Source organism: Cynocephalus volans, chromosome 9 (assembly GCF_027409185.1).
Source record: "Cynocephalus volans isolate mCynVol1 chromosome 9, mCynVol1.pri, whole genome shotgun sequence".
NCBI classification, from domain to species: Eukaryota; Metazoa; Chordata; class Mammalia; order Dermoptera; family Cynocephalidae; genus Cynocephalus; species Cynocephalus volans.
In genome coordinates this window covers 112,461,621-112,476,084 of record NC_084468.1, presented here as the reverse complement: position 1 = coordinate 112,476,084, position 14,464 = coordinate 112,461,621, and the positions used below count along the sequence as shown (strand labels likewise).

At 35.1% G+C, this 14,464-nt stretch overlaps 1 protein-coding gene across 2 annotated transcripts in view; it reads left to right on the top strand.

Moving 5' to 3' along the window:
* Positions 1–10,845, top strand: part of MFSD8 (major facilitator superfamily domain containing 8) — a 31,924-nt gene extending 21,079 nt beyond the window's left edge. Inside the window, exons 8-13 of one of the 2 annotated variants that reach the window (XM_063108268.1) lie at positions 561–669; positions 3,812–3,946; positions 6,676–6,779; positions 6,867–7,117; positions 9,128–9,337; positions 10,769–10,845. In XM_063108268.1, the coding sequence (XP_062964338.1) occupies positions 561–669; positions 3,812–3,946; positions 6,676–6,779; positions 6,867–7,117; positions 9,128–9,337 (809 nt within the window). In that variant the 3' untranslated portion in view covers positions 10,769–10,845. Of the gene's footprint in view, positions 1–560; positions 670–3,811; positions 3,947–6,656; positions 6,780–6,866; positions 7,118–9,127; positions 9,338–10,768 lie in introns of those variants that run through there. The other variant, XM_063108269.1, reaches the window with a different exon arrangement.
* The last annotated feature ends 3,619 nt before the right edge of the window (positions 10,846–14,464 follow it).

Sequence of the window (14,464 nt, the reverse complement as noted above, 5' to 3'; positions counted from 1 at the left end):
TCCTGATTCTTTGCAAAAAATATAAATAACAAAGATTTTTTTTAATGGCAATGATAACTAAAGCTTTTTACTAATACTAATTTCACATAGCATTAAAATTCAAAATGTATATCCATTGAAGTGAATCATATAACTGGGAACTGATTTAATAAACTACTTGAGTTCTTAAGGAAATCCTTGTAAATTTAAGATTTAGGTAAGATAGAAAAAGCATCTGTAACTGAAATTGAAAGCAACTGTATTTAGTGTGAGATCACTTTATTATAGAACTCTGTAATAAAGATATTTTGGATTGAGAGACACCAAATAGAAAATAAATTCATTTCCTGTAGGTAATAGATTTGAAGTATATCTCCTGGGAAGAAAGTTCACATTACTTCTAAATGCCATTTACAGATGATTTCTGTCATATAAATTGTTACTTTTAAACTTCTTTGAAGCCTAAAAATGATTTTAAATATTTGTTCATTGAATTTGCTACATATAATATCTACATTATTTTACTGTGATAAGGAAAATTAAATGTATAGGTAATATCATTTTCTCCTATTTACCTATAGCAAGTACAGATGAAGTTCAGGTTCCCCAAGGAAATATTGATCATGTTGCTGTTGTGGCCTCCAATGTTCTGTTTTTTGTGGTTCTATTTATTTTTGCCCTTTTTGAAACGTAAGTTTTATTCTGTCTTCATCTAACTGAAATTACATATTAACCTATATTTCTTGATGCAGTGTTAAGTAGACATGTAGATGTTATTGAAAACCTTATGTAAGGCATATTTTTCTTATCATGATGTAAAAACTATATATAAATTTTGTGATTTTTAACTTGAATGTCGTTCATTCTCTGTCCATAATCTCACAACCTTATTTTACTTCCTTAGAATGGAATCTGTTTCACTAGTCTTTCCCCCTTTCATCTGAGTTTTATGATAAATTCAGTTACAAAACTTTAGTGTCATGATTTATTTAATTTTAAGCTATATAACTCCCTACTTATGTATATAGAATTCGGTCTGGCAATTTTAACTGTATTTAATCCCTGATCCTGAAAAAAACTAGCATCTTACAAAGTCTCTACCTCCTATAGGCTTTATTTATCTTACAGCTCTTTTATTTTTCAAATACCTTTCCATTAAATTAAAAAATAGTACATTCTTGTAAAAATTTCAAACACTACATTTTCACATTTACTCCTTTTCATGGAGATAATCACTGCTAATACATCAGTTTGTAGTTTTTCAGACACTTTTCTGTGCAGCTATAAGAGCATGTGTGAGTGTGTATTTATTAAACTCACGTGGACTATCTCATGTTATCATCTGACCACTTGGTTTATTCATTTAATCAGTACATGTGGTATTTTTATGTCAGTACATGTAGATTTGCTAAATGTTTTTATTGTCAAAATTATTGAGATATATGAAAGTTTCAGCTCATCTGATTTTTTTTTTTTTTTTTGGTGATTTTTTTATTGTGGCAAAATCTGTATAACATAAAATTTACCATTTTAACTGTTTTTTTCTTAATTTTTTTTTTTTTTTTTTTGCCAGCTGGCTGGTATGGGGATCCTAACCCTTGACCTTGGTGTTATAACACCGTGCTCTAACTAACTGAGCTCATTTTTTTGAAGTTTATTTTTATTGAAGCATAATTGATTATGCATATTTTTGGGGTACAGCATTGACTACCATCACCTGTGTATAATGTATGTTGATCAAATCAATATTATTAGCATATTCATTATTACAAATTGTACTTTTTTTTTTTCTTTAAAGATGACCAGTAAGGGGATATTAACCCTTGACTTGGTGTTGTCAGCACTACGCTCTCCCAAGTGAGCTAACCGGCCATCCCTATATAGGGATCCGAACCTGTGGCCTTGGTGTTATCAGCACCACACTCCCCCAAGTGAGCCACGGGCCGGCCCTTGTACATTCTTTATGCCCCAGATCCAATCTCTCCCCATCCTCCTCTCTAATAACCATAGATTTGTTCTCTCCTTCTGAAAGATTAATGGTTTCTGTTTCTCTGTTGTTTTGTTGCCTAGATGATCTATCCAGTGCTGAGAGAGGGGTGCTCAGATTCCACATTATTATTGTAGAGCAGATGCTTCTTCTATTACTTTGGAGTGGGCTTTGTGGAGAGAGACATCCTCTTCTTTTTTTTGGTCTCTGCTGGTAACTCTCCTTGTGTCAGTGCAGTTGAGTGTCTGGTGGGCCACCTGCATGGTGGCTGCTGTAGCTACTGCTTTGACATCTAGCTGCTTTTGTGGCAGCCGTATCTATTGCAGCAGCTGTGGTGGGCTACCTGCATGGAAGTGTGTTTTTGGAGTGCTCCTTGTCTGGTTGCAGGCAGGGGTGGCGGTCCTCAGCTCCTGCCTTGGGATCCTCTACCAGCTCCATGGCAGCAGTGTACCTGGTTGCGGGCAGAGGGGGAAGCTTCCAGCTCCATCAACCAAGCTCATTTTAACTATTTTTGAAGTGTACAATTCAGTGGCATTAAGTACATTCACAGTGTTGTGCAACCATCACCATTATCCATTTGCAGAACCTTTTCATCATCCCAAACAGCAATTCTACATCCATTAAACAATAACTCCCCATCCCCCCTTCACCTAACCCCTGTTAACTTCTGTTTACCTTCTGCCTTTATGAATTTGCCTATTCTAGATAACCTCATATAAGTTGATTATTTTCCTTTTATGTCTACCTTATTTCACTTAGCATGATTTTTTTTTCAAAGTTCATCATGATGTAGCATATATCAGAATTTCATAACTTTTCATGGCTGAATAGTATTCTATTGTAGGTATATACCACATTTCGTTTGTCCATTCATCTATTGATGGACACTTGGGTTGTTCACTCCTTTTGGCTATTGTGAATAATGATGCTATGAACATTGATGTGCAATTGTTTGTTTGAGTCTCTGCTTTTACTTCCTTTGGGAATATACCTAGAAGTGGAATTGCTTAGATCATATGGTAATTCTGTTTAACTTTCTGTGAAACCACTAAACTCTTTTTTACATCACCTCATCTGATTTAAAAATTTACATGGTGGTGTTCTTTTTTAAGAAAAAAAAAATTGGGGGGCAGCAGGCCACTACAGGGATCCAAATCCTTGACCTCGTTGTTATCAGCTTCATGCTGTAACCAAGTGAGCTAACTGGCCAGCCCTAAGAGAATATTTTTAATATAAATTCCATTTTTTGATCAGTTAACAGAGGAAAATAGAATGTAGAAAAAAAGATCGGCAACAAAGGAGACAGATAGTCGTATAAAGGAAGAGAAACATTCAGAGGTAAGGAGAAAATATATGTACATTCAAAGATAGAGATGGAAGAGAGTGAGGAAGAGGAAAAAAAACTAGCAGGTTTTAATAACTTGATAATAGGAACATTATTGTGTTGAAAGAGACTTATCTAAACCAAAATATAACTATGATTGAGAGACCATATATATATATATATATATATATATGATTATTTAGTTATGTTAGAGTGACAGGAGTTATGATTGGACTTGTTTCCTTCTGTTTATCAAACTCTTTGCAATATGACTATATTATCTATATAATTAAAATAATATGAAGAAATAAAAATATGAATAGGCAAACTTAGTAGCTTGTGTATGTAACAACAAAATGTGCCTAAAATGTGTTCAAACTTTTGCTTATATAGGTCTGGTGTCATTGTTAAAAGGAATGCAGATTCTTGAGTGTGTAGGAATTAATATTAAAGCTTATACTTCACTTTATGTAACAATTACTATGATTTAAATAAAATAATTTCTTTTTTTTTCTTTTTAGCATTGTTACTCCATTAACAATGGATATGTACGCCTGGACTCGAGAACAAGCAGTATTATATGATGGAATAATACTTGCTGCTCTTGGAGTTGAAGCAGTGGTTATTTTCATGGGGGTTAAATTACTTTCCAAAAAGTAAGTTATATGTTTTTGGTTTTGTTTCAAGTTTATTTTTTAAGAATGAAGCATGAAACAGAGCTAACAATGCAGATGAATATGCTAGTAAAATAAATTTAAAGCTTTTCTCTCATTATATACTATAGTCTTTGAAAGTTTGCAAACATTTAAAATTTATTAAGACAGTGTGATATTTCTTTACCCTATGACTTTTTTTTTGGTAAAGCAAAATATTCTACAAAGTAAATAATGTATCTTTTGTACATTATGTTTTATTTAAAGTATTTCTAAAAGCATATTTCATAAAAACATTGTCCTGCTATGTGGTAATATATGTTAAGCAACAAATGGTTAAGTTTGATTCAGTGGTTAAGTTTGGAAAATTCTGGTTAAGTTTATCAAACTTATTTATTTTAGAACTTCTAAGTCTTCAATATATATATATATACACTATGTCATGACTTTGGCAAATATAGTTTGAAGTATTTCTCAGTTATCTGAGCACAGAACACCTTTTTAAAGAGTCATTTTGTAAAAGTATAACTGTAAGGAACACACTTTGGGAGAAATGCTTGTATAAAATTAAGTTCAGTCAGAACTTAGTCTAAGGCAGGACATTAGATGAATTTAGACAGTTATAATGATTTAGTTATTCTTAAAATACTCTAGTAAAGTTCTCAAATCAATCAGCAAATATGGAGTCAGTGCATTGGGTTAGGTGCTATGAGGAAGATTGTGAAGATTTCTGTGGCTTTGGAGCGATGGTGAGGGGTTAAATATAGATATATAGAGATAGGCATGGACATAGACATAGATTCATATTCAGATTTAAATAAGAGTAAATGTGTTATATATATCTTGCTACACAAGTAGAGCAGTGCTGCTGTTGTGTATTCCTATAGATCCAATTCCATACCTTCAAAGAGCTTGTGTTCTAGTCAGGGGAAAGCCAATAAACACAAATGTTAAGTCAGGTAGTGATAAGTACTATGAAGAAGAATGAAGCAGAGGAAGAGAATAAGGAGTGACGAGGGCAGGGCTGGGGAGTGGAGAAGTGTTATACATATTTGATCGACTGCTCAAGGAAGGCATGTCTGAGGAAGTTACAGTCAAGCAGAGACCTCAGTGAAGTCCGCAGATAGCCATGCAATGGCCTGGAACTAACTTTTCCCAGAAGACTGAACTTTATATGTTTAAAGAACAAGCAGGAAGTCTGGTTTGGCCAGAGCAGAATAAAAGAAATGGAAAATGGTAGATCAAGTTGGAAAGATGTCAGGCCTGTTGGTATTCTGAGGGCGATGGGAAGCCTTTGGGTTTGTTTGGTTGGTTGGCTTTTTATATTGTTTTGTTTTGCTTTTGGAAGCCTTTGGTTTTGTTTGTATGTTTTATTTTGCAAAATTTCCAACATACTCATATACAAAGGTCTAGAGAGCATCATGTACTGATTCGCTAATATCCATTACCCAGCTTCAACAATTACAAATGTTTGGACAATCTTGTTTCATCTATACCTCCACATACTCCACACTCCCTTTCCCCTGCACCTGGATTATTTGAAGCTGATTCCAGGCATCATTTCATATCTTCCATAACTATTTCAGTATGTATCTCTGAAAGTTAATGATGACAACATTATTACATCTAAAAAAATTAAGTTATTTCTTAACATCATCAAATATAAACAGTATTCAAATTTTCTCCACTGTCTCAGGTGTCATACTTGTTTTGTTTTATATTGTTGTTTCAGGTTTGCCCACTGGACTCAGGCTCTTAAGTTTCTTAAGTCTCTTTTTATTGATAGGTTTCTTCTCTATCTCTTTCTTTCTGTTTTTTTCCTCCTTACAAATTGAAGAAATCAGAACATTTGCACTATAGTGTCCCACATTTTGGATCTTGCTGATTGCACTGCTGTGGTGTTTTAAAAATATTTTCCTCTGTCTACTATATTCCTTGAGAACTGATTTTTATTTAGATCTAGAAGTTTGATATGACTTGAGTTCAATTTTTTTGGCAAGAATACTTTATAGTGTTATGTGCTTATATCAGGAGAAATACAATGGTTTGTTTATGATGAAAGTGGCCACTGATCATTCCCTAGATTCATTAATTTATTGATGGATCATTGAAAATGCTAGTATTTTAATTCTATCATTTCTTTATTTATTTGCTAGAATAGTTTCTATGAAGAAAAGCTTCCCTTCACCAACTATTTGGTTAACCTGAGGTATAGTTTGTATAGGAAAGGCAGGGTAAATGCTTAATTCTTTCCTTTTATTAACTGGCTTTTAAAATAATGAGTTGGTTCTCTAGCATCCTTGAAAAGTGACCAATGCGTATTTTATTTTAATATAGTATGAATTCATAAATTATAAAACTTTTATGTTTCTGTCCATGGCCATTATTATTCTTTTTTGGTGTTCACACACTCATGTTTTTGGCCAGCTTCTTCAAATTGGCTCTGAGTACTTTTGTCATGAGCTAGTAGTTACTGATAGCTTCTGTGCTTTCTGGTGTGAAAAGATGTCCAGGTTTATCTTACACATTTTCAGTCCTGAAAAATAAGCCATTTTTCAGAGGAGTCCTGATTCTTTTTAGTGGGAAATTATATTTAGCATTCATATTAATACATGTATCACAAAAAGTATTGAAAAAACTATAAAATTATTCATAGTTTTTAAAATATGAAAGTAATGGAACCATGTTACAATGTTTCATTTTTAAATTACAGAGTTTCTGTTCTCTAACAGGATTGGTGAGCGTGCTATTCTGCTGGGAGGACTCATCACTGTATGGGCTGGCTTCTTTATCTTGTTACCTTGGGGAAATCGATTTCCCAAAATACAGTGGGAAGGTATAGCCATACATAATTTTCTAATGTTAGCCCATTTATTCATCTAAAATTGACAAGTAATATACCTTACTAATTTTGTTTTTACAGATCTACATAATAATTCAATCCCTAATACCACCACGTTTGGGGAAATTATTATTGGTCTTTGGAAGTCTCCAAGAGAAGATAACAGTGAAGGACCAACTGGTTGTCCAGTTGAACAAGCCTGGTGCCTCTATACCCCAATGATCCATCTGGCCCAGTTCTTCACAGCAGCTGTGCTAATTGGAGTAGGCTATCCAGCGTGCAATGTAATGTCCTATACATTATATTCAAAAATTCTAGGACCAAAACCTCAGGTAACCTAGCTACCCTGACATTGCAATTATATGAAATACACTTGTAAGCATTCATATTTTTTGCTACCATTCTCTATTTTACACAGGCTAGTTGGGTTTTTTAATCATATTTAGCGTTAAATTTTTTTCTTAAACCTACAACTTGTATTTATAAGATTTATATGCTGAAATTTACCAAACAATACTCTGTTAGAACTCAGATATCTCTTAAACCCAGAGATTATGAGCTCAAAGTCATTTTCATGGTAAAAAAATCTGAAGCATACATTTCCAGAATTCATTCTTAAACTAAGCAGCAGTTAGAGAACCAAAATTGATAGCCAAATTTGGATCTAGGCTTAATTTTATCTGGCTCCAGGAGCCATTACTAAGCAGTGAAAACAACAGTCTTAAAAGTTTACAGCAGATATATATTTTTTAAAAATTAGTTTTTAATGAGAATTTCCACATTCATTATATAAAATCAGTAAATATATTTAATCAAAATGAAGAAAAATATCAAAGAGACAATTTGGCGAAATTATGCTTCTACTTCCAGTCTTTTATATATGCCTATGTGAATGGGTGTGTGTATTTAACACAAAAATAAGATTATATCATGGATACTGTTTTGTCATCTGCTTTTTTAAAAAACAGTGTGTTGCCAGTATTCTACCATGCCATCTAATTGTATTTTGGAGAATTATTTTTAATGGAAACTTTGTATTCCATTTTATGTATACATCATCATTTACTCATGATCATTCTCCTATTATTGTACATTTACGTTATATCCAGGTTTTGCATCTAACTCAGTTGCAGATATTTAAATGAAGACAAAATAAAAATATTATCTTCCTCTTTAAAAGTGAAACTGATAGCTTTACCTTTTCAGAGCAGAAATTAGTATTTCTCTATTGAAATAACTCAAAGAAAAAAAAATTTAATACCTGTGTTTTCAAGCTAGAAAGAATAGGTAAAACATTTTGGAAGTATTTTGGGGGTTTGTTTTTAACCTAAAAGATTGTATTTTCAGTTTTTCAAAATTAAGATAAAAGCATATTAATTACAAAAGCAACATATGATGGTTGAAACAAAATTCAAATAATTTAGAATGTATGTAACAGAAAATGAAGACTTCTCTTAGCCTCACTGCACCAAAGTCAACCACTGTTTAACTTCATTTGTATCCTTCAGGACATTTTTCTATACCTATTCAAACATATCCACACTCATGCGTTTTTATAAGATAAAACATTATATCGCATGTATATATATTTTTTCTGCATCTTGATGTTAATTTACTTAATTTGTTGTAGACTTCTTTCCATGTCAGTGCATATAAATGTTATTCTTACAAGATCTTACTCTACATAAGACCTTATTTTAAACAGCTGCTTAGCATTCTAGTCATTAAATATACTATAATGTATGCATTTAATTCACCATTGACATTTAGGTTGTTTTCAATTTGGGGCTATTAAAAGTAATGCTGCACTGAACATTCTTGGGTAGATTTGGATACAGTAGTTGTAGGAGTGGCATTGTGGTACAGTTTAAAGTGGTATAGTGGAGTCAACCAAACATGACTTCAAATCTCTTAGACAGGTTATTTAAACTTTCTGAGTTTCAGCTTCCACATTTGTTAAACAGGGATAACACCTCTTGTCAAAACCTATGAACATTAGAAACGGTTTGTGTAAATCACCCACCTCAGTGTCTGGCACATAACAGGTACAAAATAAATGTCAGCTTTAAAAGGTATATTAATAAATTATATTGCTTTCAGGGCTTCTGTAGACATTGTCTTTTTACACTCCTTTTATTTTTCTTAAACTGACTATAATATCAATTAAGTTTATTGTTCATTATTTATATTTATGGAGAGGCGTTTTACATTTAATTTAAAAGTAAAAGACGGAGAAAGTGATTTTTATGAGTTTGCCTTAGTTTGGTAGTAGCATTATCTTTATTTTTAAATAACTAACCCTGAATATCAATTCTGCTTTTACCCCACTTCACCACCCACAGGGTGTATACATGGGCTGGTTAACAGCTTCTGGAAGTGGAGCACGGATTCTCGGGCCTGTTTTCATTAGCCAAGTGTATACTTACTGGGGACCACGATGGGCATTCAGCCTTGTGTGTGGAATAATGGTGTTCACCATCACACTCCTGGGAGTGGTTTACAAAAGACTCATTGCTTTTTCTGTAAGATATGGGAGTTCAAGAATAAACTAGGTAAGACTGTGATGAAAAGTACTTGCTGTGTGTCACTTCCTAGTCCAAGGCTCTGCTAGATGATTGCTATGAGCCAGTCTCCAGAAGTAAGGCTGCAAATATTACATAATTTGAATAACAAGAACATATATTGAATAACAGAGGAATTCCACATGTAACTGTGAATAGTAGGATATATAAAAACATTCTGTATCATAATTTCCTTATCTCAAAAATGAAATATTCTTTATAACACCTTTTTGGGGATACATGAACTAATTAATGAATGGACAGTGGTCTATAAATGTGAAGTTATACTCTTTTTTGGCAGCTGGCCGGTGCAGGGATCTGAACCCTTGACCTTGCTGTTATCAGCACCCTGATCTCCCAACTGAGCTAACTAGCCTGCCTTGAAGTTGTACTCTTAATACAAACTGCAGAGGTGTCATTAAAATAATGAGAAAATATCTTATACAGTGAACCAGGACAGTTCTGTATGAGTTAGTTATAGCAAAATGAAATTATGGAAAATTTTTTACCTAAATAGAAATTTTTTGTTTCAAAAATACCTACGTTTTATTTATAAAAAATTCATTTTCTGTTATCAGGTTTCCTTGTGAAATATAAATTATGGTCTTAAATTTTCCATTTAGCATGCCTGCTATACTACCTTGCCTTCTGTGAGCCTTTATTTTAGTACTGCATCTTTGTCTTATTTTTAGTTTAAGATCTCACTAAGAAACCCTAAATTAATGTATGAGTAAAAATAATGCTAATATTTGAAAAATAAAGATTAAGAGATCAAGATAGATTTTACTACTTTTAGTAGGGCTACTTTTTTCTTTCAAGTGCTAATAAATAATACACTTGGGAAACAGAAGCCAGATGTATATTATTGTATACATATACTGAACAGTAAACAGTTTCAGAAAATTATTGCTATTTTTCAACTTCTTTAAACTCTGGAGAACTTTCACTTTAATTAATTTTCTGATCTCGCAGTAGTGAAAGGGAGGAACACAACAGTTTTCGGTCTATATCTGCATAGATATTTAGAGCTGCAGAATTTTAGTAGGATTTTAAATTTGGATGGGCCCTGAAACCCCCAATCTGGTCAGGCTAATAAGTATTGGAAGCAAAATGCCTTTAATGGTTTACTGAGTTTACTTGAAGTTGGCTAAATTATACTCTCTATGTATACATTTCTACCTCTACATAAGTTGAATGCTGATAAAAGGAACTAGTAGAGAACTATGTATATGGATAATTAATATTACAAAAAATGAACAAATATTTCTAATTACTTTTTCCAAATGTTTCCAAATATAATAAATATAATGTTATAAATATTTTCACATCTGAGAGTAAACACTATAATCTATACTAAATTTGCACTGGGTGGAGAATCAAGATGGTAGAATAAACAGTCCCCAGCATCACTTTCTCCCACAGTCAATCAATTTACAACTATTAAAGAGCAAAGACTGCCACGCTGGGGCCACTGGAGCTCAGGGGAAGAGGAGGAGAGACCTGCAGAGTTCATGAAGGCGAGAGAAGTCACGATGAGAGAAAGAAAGGACCACTCTGACCATTTCGAGCTCCGGCCATTTCAAGGCTGGCCCTGGTGAGCACACAGAGCAAGAGCTGGCAAAAACCACAGCTGTGCCCTTTGTATGAAGTTACTTGGAGGCTGCAGGGAGAGGAGGGCGTTGATGGTCCCCAGGTCAGCAAAACCACTGACAGGATGTCTGTGGACCCACATATGAGTGACGGGCCACAGACAACTGAAAAAAAGAGCCACTCAAAAGCCAGAGTCATTACAAGGGACCAGCACATGGCCCGTCCCGTGGGAAGTGTTTGGAGTACGGGGTGGGTGGGGAAGATTGGCCCACTGTGGAACATTGGGGCACAGCTTTGACAGCTGATCTGCCCTCCAGTCAGCACAGAATCACTCAGCGGAAACTGGTCAGGAATATAGAACTGCAGAGGGTACAGTTTGCTGAAAAGACTCAGGCCCAGACCAGAGTTTCTACACAACCCATGTGTATTGGACTTCATAAGACCTAGAAGTGCTTACGACGTCAACAATTAAAACCTGAGCTGCACAAAAAGCCTTTCCCAGGGAATCAGCAGCGAAGCAGCAATTGAGCTCAATCATAGAGCTCAAGTGCTGGTCCCCACAGGAAGTTCCTCCATTTTGGAAGTAAGCAAAGGAGAACAAATTAGTTCCAGTCCAGAGTTTAAGTGGTGGGAACAGCTAATAATCCAACACAGAACTGAAGGAAAACACAAAAAACCCACAGGTCAGAGACAAAGTTCTGATATTAACCAGTAAAGGTCTAACACCACCAAAGAACACCTATAAAACCTAGACAAGCTGGAAGCCCCCCCCCCCCAGGCTCCTGAGCTGGGGTGGGGGGTCCAAGAACCTCAGCCACACCCCCTGACATCCACATTCAGCCCAGTGATGACCAAGCCTCTGCAGAAGCCCTGCTGGCTCCTGAAACGGTGGGAAGGGGCCAAATCCTCAGCCACAAACCCCCAACATCTGCATCCATCCTGGCTACAACTGACCCACCACTGGAAGCCCCCTCTGGGCCCCTGAACTGCGGTGGGGTGGGCTGAGGGCAGTTATAAAGCAAAACTTGGGTGGGCTTGCAGGGTGGGAGGGGGAGAGGTGATACACAGTTAAAAGCACTACTTTATACATTGAATATAGGAAGCAAAAAGAATTGGAAGCAGACAAAAACTAGGAAAAATAAATTTAGCATCCAAAAAATAAATAAATTTGCTGTGCCCTTTAACCCAATTTCTTCATCTCTAATAGAAGGCTTAATCTGACAGAAATCATTCTACAGTTTCAGAGATTGTTTTCCTCTTCTCCACCTCCCATAACAAGACTTTACTTCAGTTGATTTATCAGAACCATAACCAGGTTTCTGGCTATTTGATCAAGTCCTGGAATTCCTTTTACCTGTTATTCTGCAACTCCTTCCTCTGTCATACATTTTATGGGTCACTTCTAATACTTTCCAAAGAAGTTTGGATAGTGTGCATGATATAACTATAATAATGGTAATGATGAAAATGATAAGAGCTAACATTTATGGAGTTCTTCCATATTCCAGGTAATGTGTAATGTACTGTTTAATTCTCACAACAGTCTTATAGGGTGAAGATACTATTATGATTTCCATCTTACACATGAAAGAATGGAGGCACAGAGAAGTTACTTGTCTAAGTAACAGTCTGTCTTCATAGTCCACACTTAATCATTACATTTTTCATAGTGGGGAAAATAGCCTAGAAAGTTGCAGTTCTGTATGCCTCTACTTGAGTTTTTCAGATGCTCTCCATTTTGTGGGAAGATGGCCACTGGCAGCCCCAGGTTTGTAAGGTCTTTATAGTTCACAATTAGTAGTTGTAGAGTAAGTTATCTGTGTCAATGGCTCCTATCAGCAAAAATATTTGGGAAATGTAATTTCAAGCATACTGACAGGGGCTTTTGTCTTAGCATAATAGCCTGTTTCCAGCGAGAATATGATGTGGAAAAGTTTCCCAAATTTTAAAGATTTATAATACTGATTAAAATTCGGATAACCTGTAACCTTGCAAAAATGACTGTCACCTTCCTTGTTATTGAGAGCACTTTCTTCTTTTGGGGATTATGCCAGCACAGTACATCTCGGCATAAAAGAAGAGGGATAAGGAAGTGACATGCGGTTGGGGAAAGCAGGGCGGTAAAGTTCCAGAAAAAATTCACCCAGTTGAAGTCTTGAGGACAAGTTGAGCATAAATTGGAAAAGATGTTAGAGGACCTTTAGGTGTGAAGAACTGCTAATAATAGCAAATATTTAAGAAAAGAAGACATGTTTTTGAAAACCTAAACAAATGAGAAGAGAGGGTGATGTTTGTTTATATATTAATGGGATTTATAGCTTCATGAAGCATTTCCATTCTATATTGCTCAGCTTGTCTACATTTACTCTTCTAGTTCATGTGAAACTTTTCTCTTGCATAAAGTGAAATATGTAATTTTTTGTCTTGATGAGCATAAACTACTTATCTGCATCTGTTCAAGAATAGATTGACTTGTTTTGAGAAAAAATTCTATGTACCATTTTTTACTATTGTAGACTTATTTGTAATGTCTATTTTACATTGTGAATGTTCATTTTCTAATAAATAAGATTATGTTCATGTACCTTAAGCCTTAGAACTTTATTCAGTCGTATTTTTAGTACATATTTAAGGGATACCCACTATATGCCAATTACCATGTAATTGTTGGGTATAGAGCAATAAATAAAATGCACAGAGGCTTACATAGCAGCAGGAAAGCCAGACATTAATCAGATGACTACACAGATGATTATGATTGAGGGAAGGGCAGTGAAAGAGAAGCACAGAGAGTGTTACACTTCTCACTGTGTAACAGAGATGAGAAAAGGATTACTCAAAGCATCATGAATGTGATGAGAAGCCTGAAGGGACTGCACCTCAACAATTCCTCTGTTAGAAGGAGAAACTGAGTACAGCCCCAATTCGAAGTATAATTATCTCTAAAGTTTCCACCAACAGCTTGCCCCTAGCAAACATTTTTTCACATCTTTCCCTTCAGCTATTCTTAAAATCTCTTAACAGGATCGGTATGGCAACTACCTGTTAGCTCTAAAAGCATACAGTCCCACACCTAAGCAGTAATGCTAAGTTGATTAGATGGGCTGTTGCCCTCTGGCTGTAGACCGTGGCCTCCTACCTGAGGGCTTTTGCTCCATATGTGTATTTACCTAAAAACCTATTCTAAAGTCAAATGAGAATCAAGATTTCTAACCCTCTACAAGAGAGCTATGGGGTGGATATGAATAACAGGAAACCTGACCTGAACAGGAAAGTCAGAGAATGTTTCTCCAAGGAAGTAATGATTAGCTGAGGCCTGATTGAAGAGAACGATTGGGATTGGTGAAGCATGGGACAAGTGCATTTAAGGCAGAAGACAGGGCATATACAAAGACCTAGAGGTGGGAAGATCCTGGAGTTTTCACAGAACTAAAAATAGGTCCACGGTGGCTGGAGTATAGTGACTGAGAAGAGTCACCTTAACTGAGGCAATAAAGGGACAATGCAAGGCCGGTGGGCCCCAAGTAT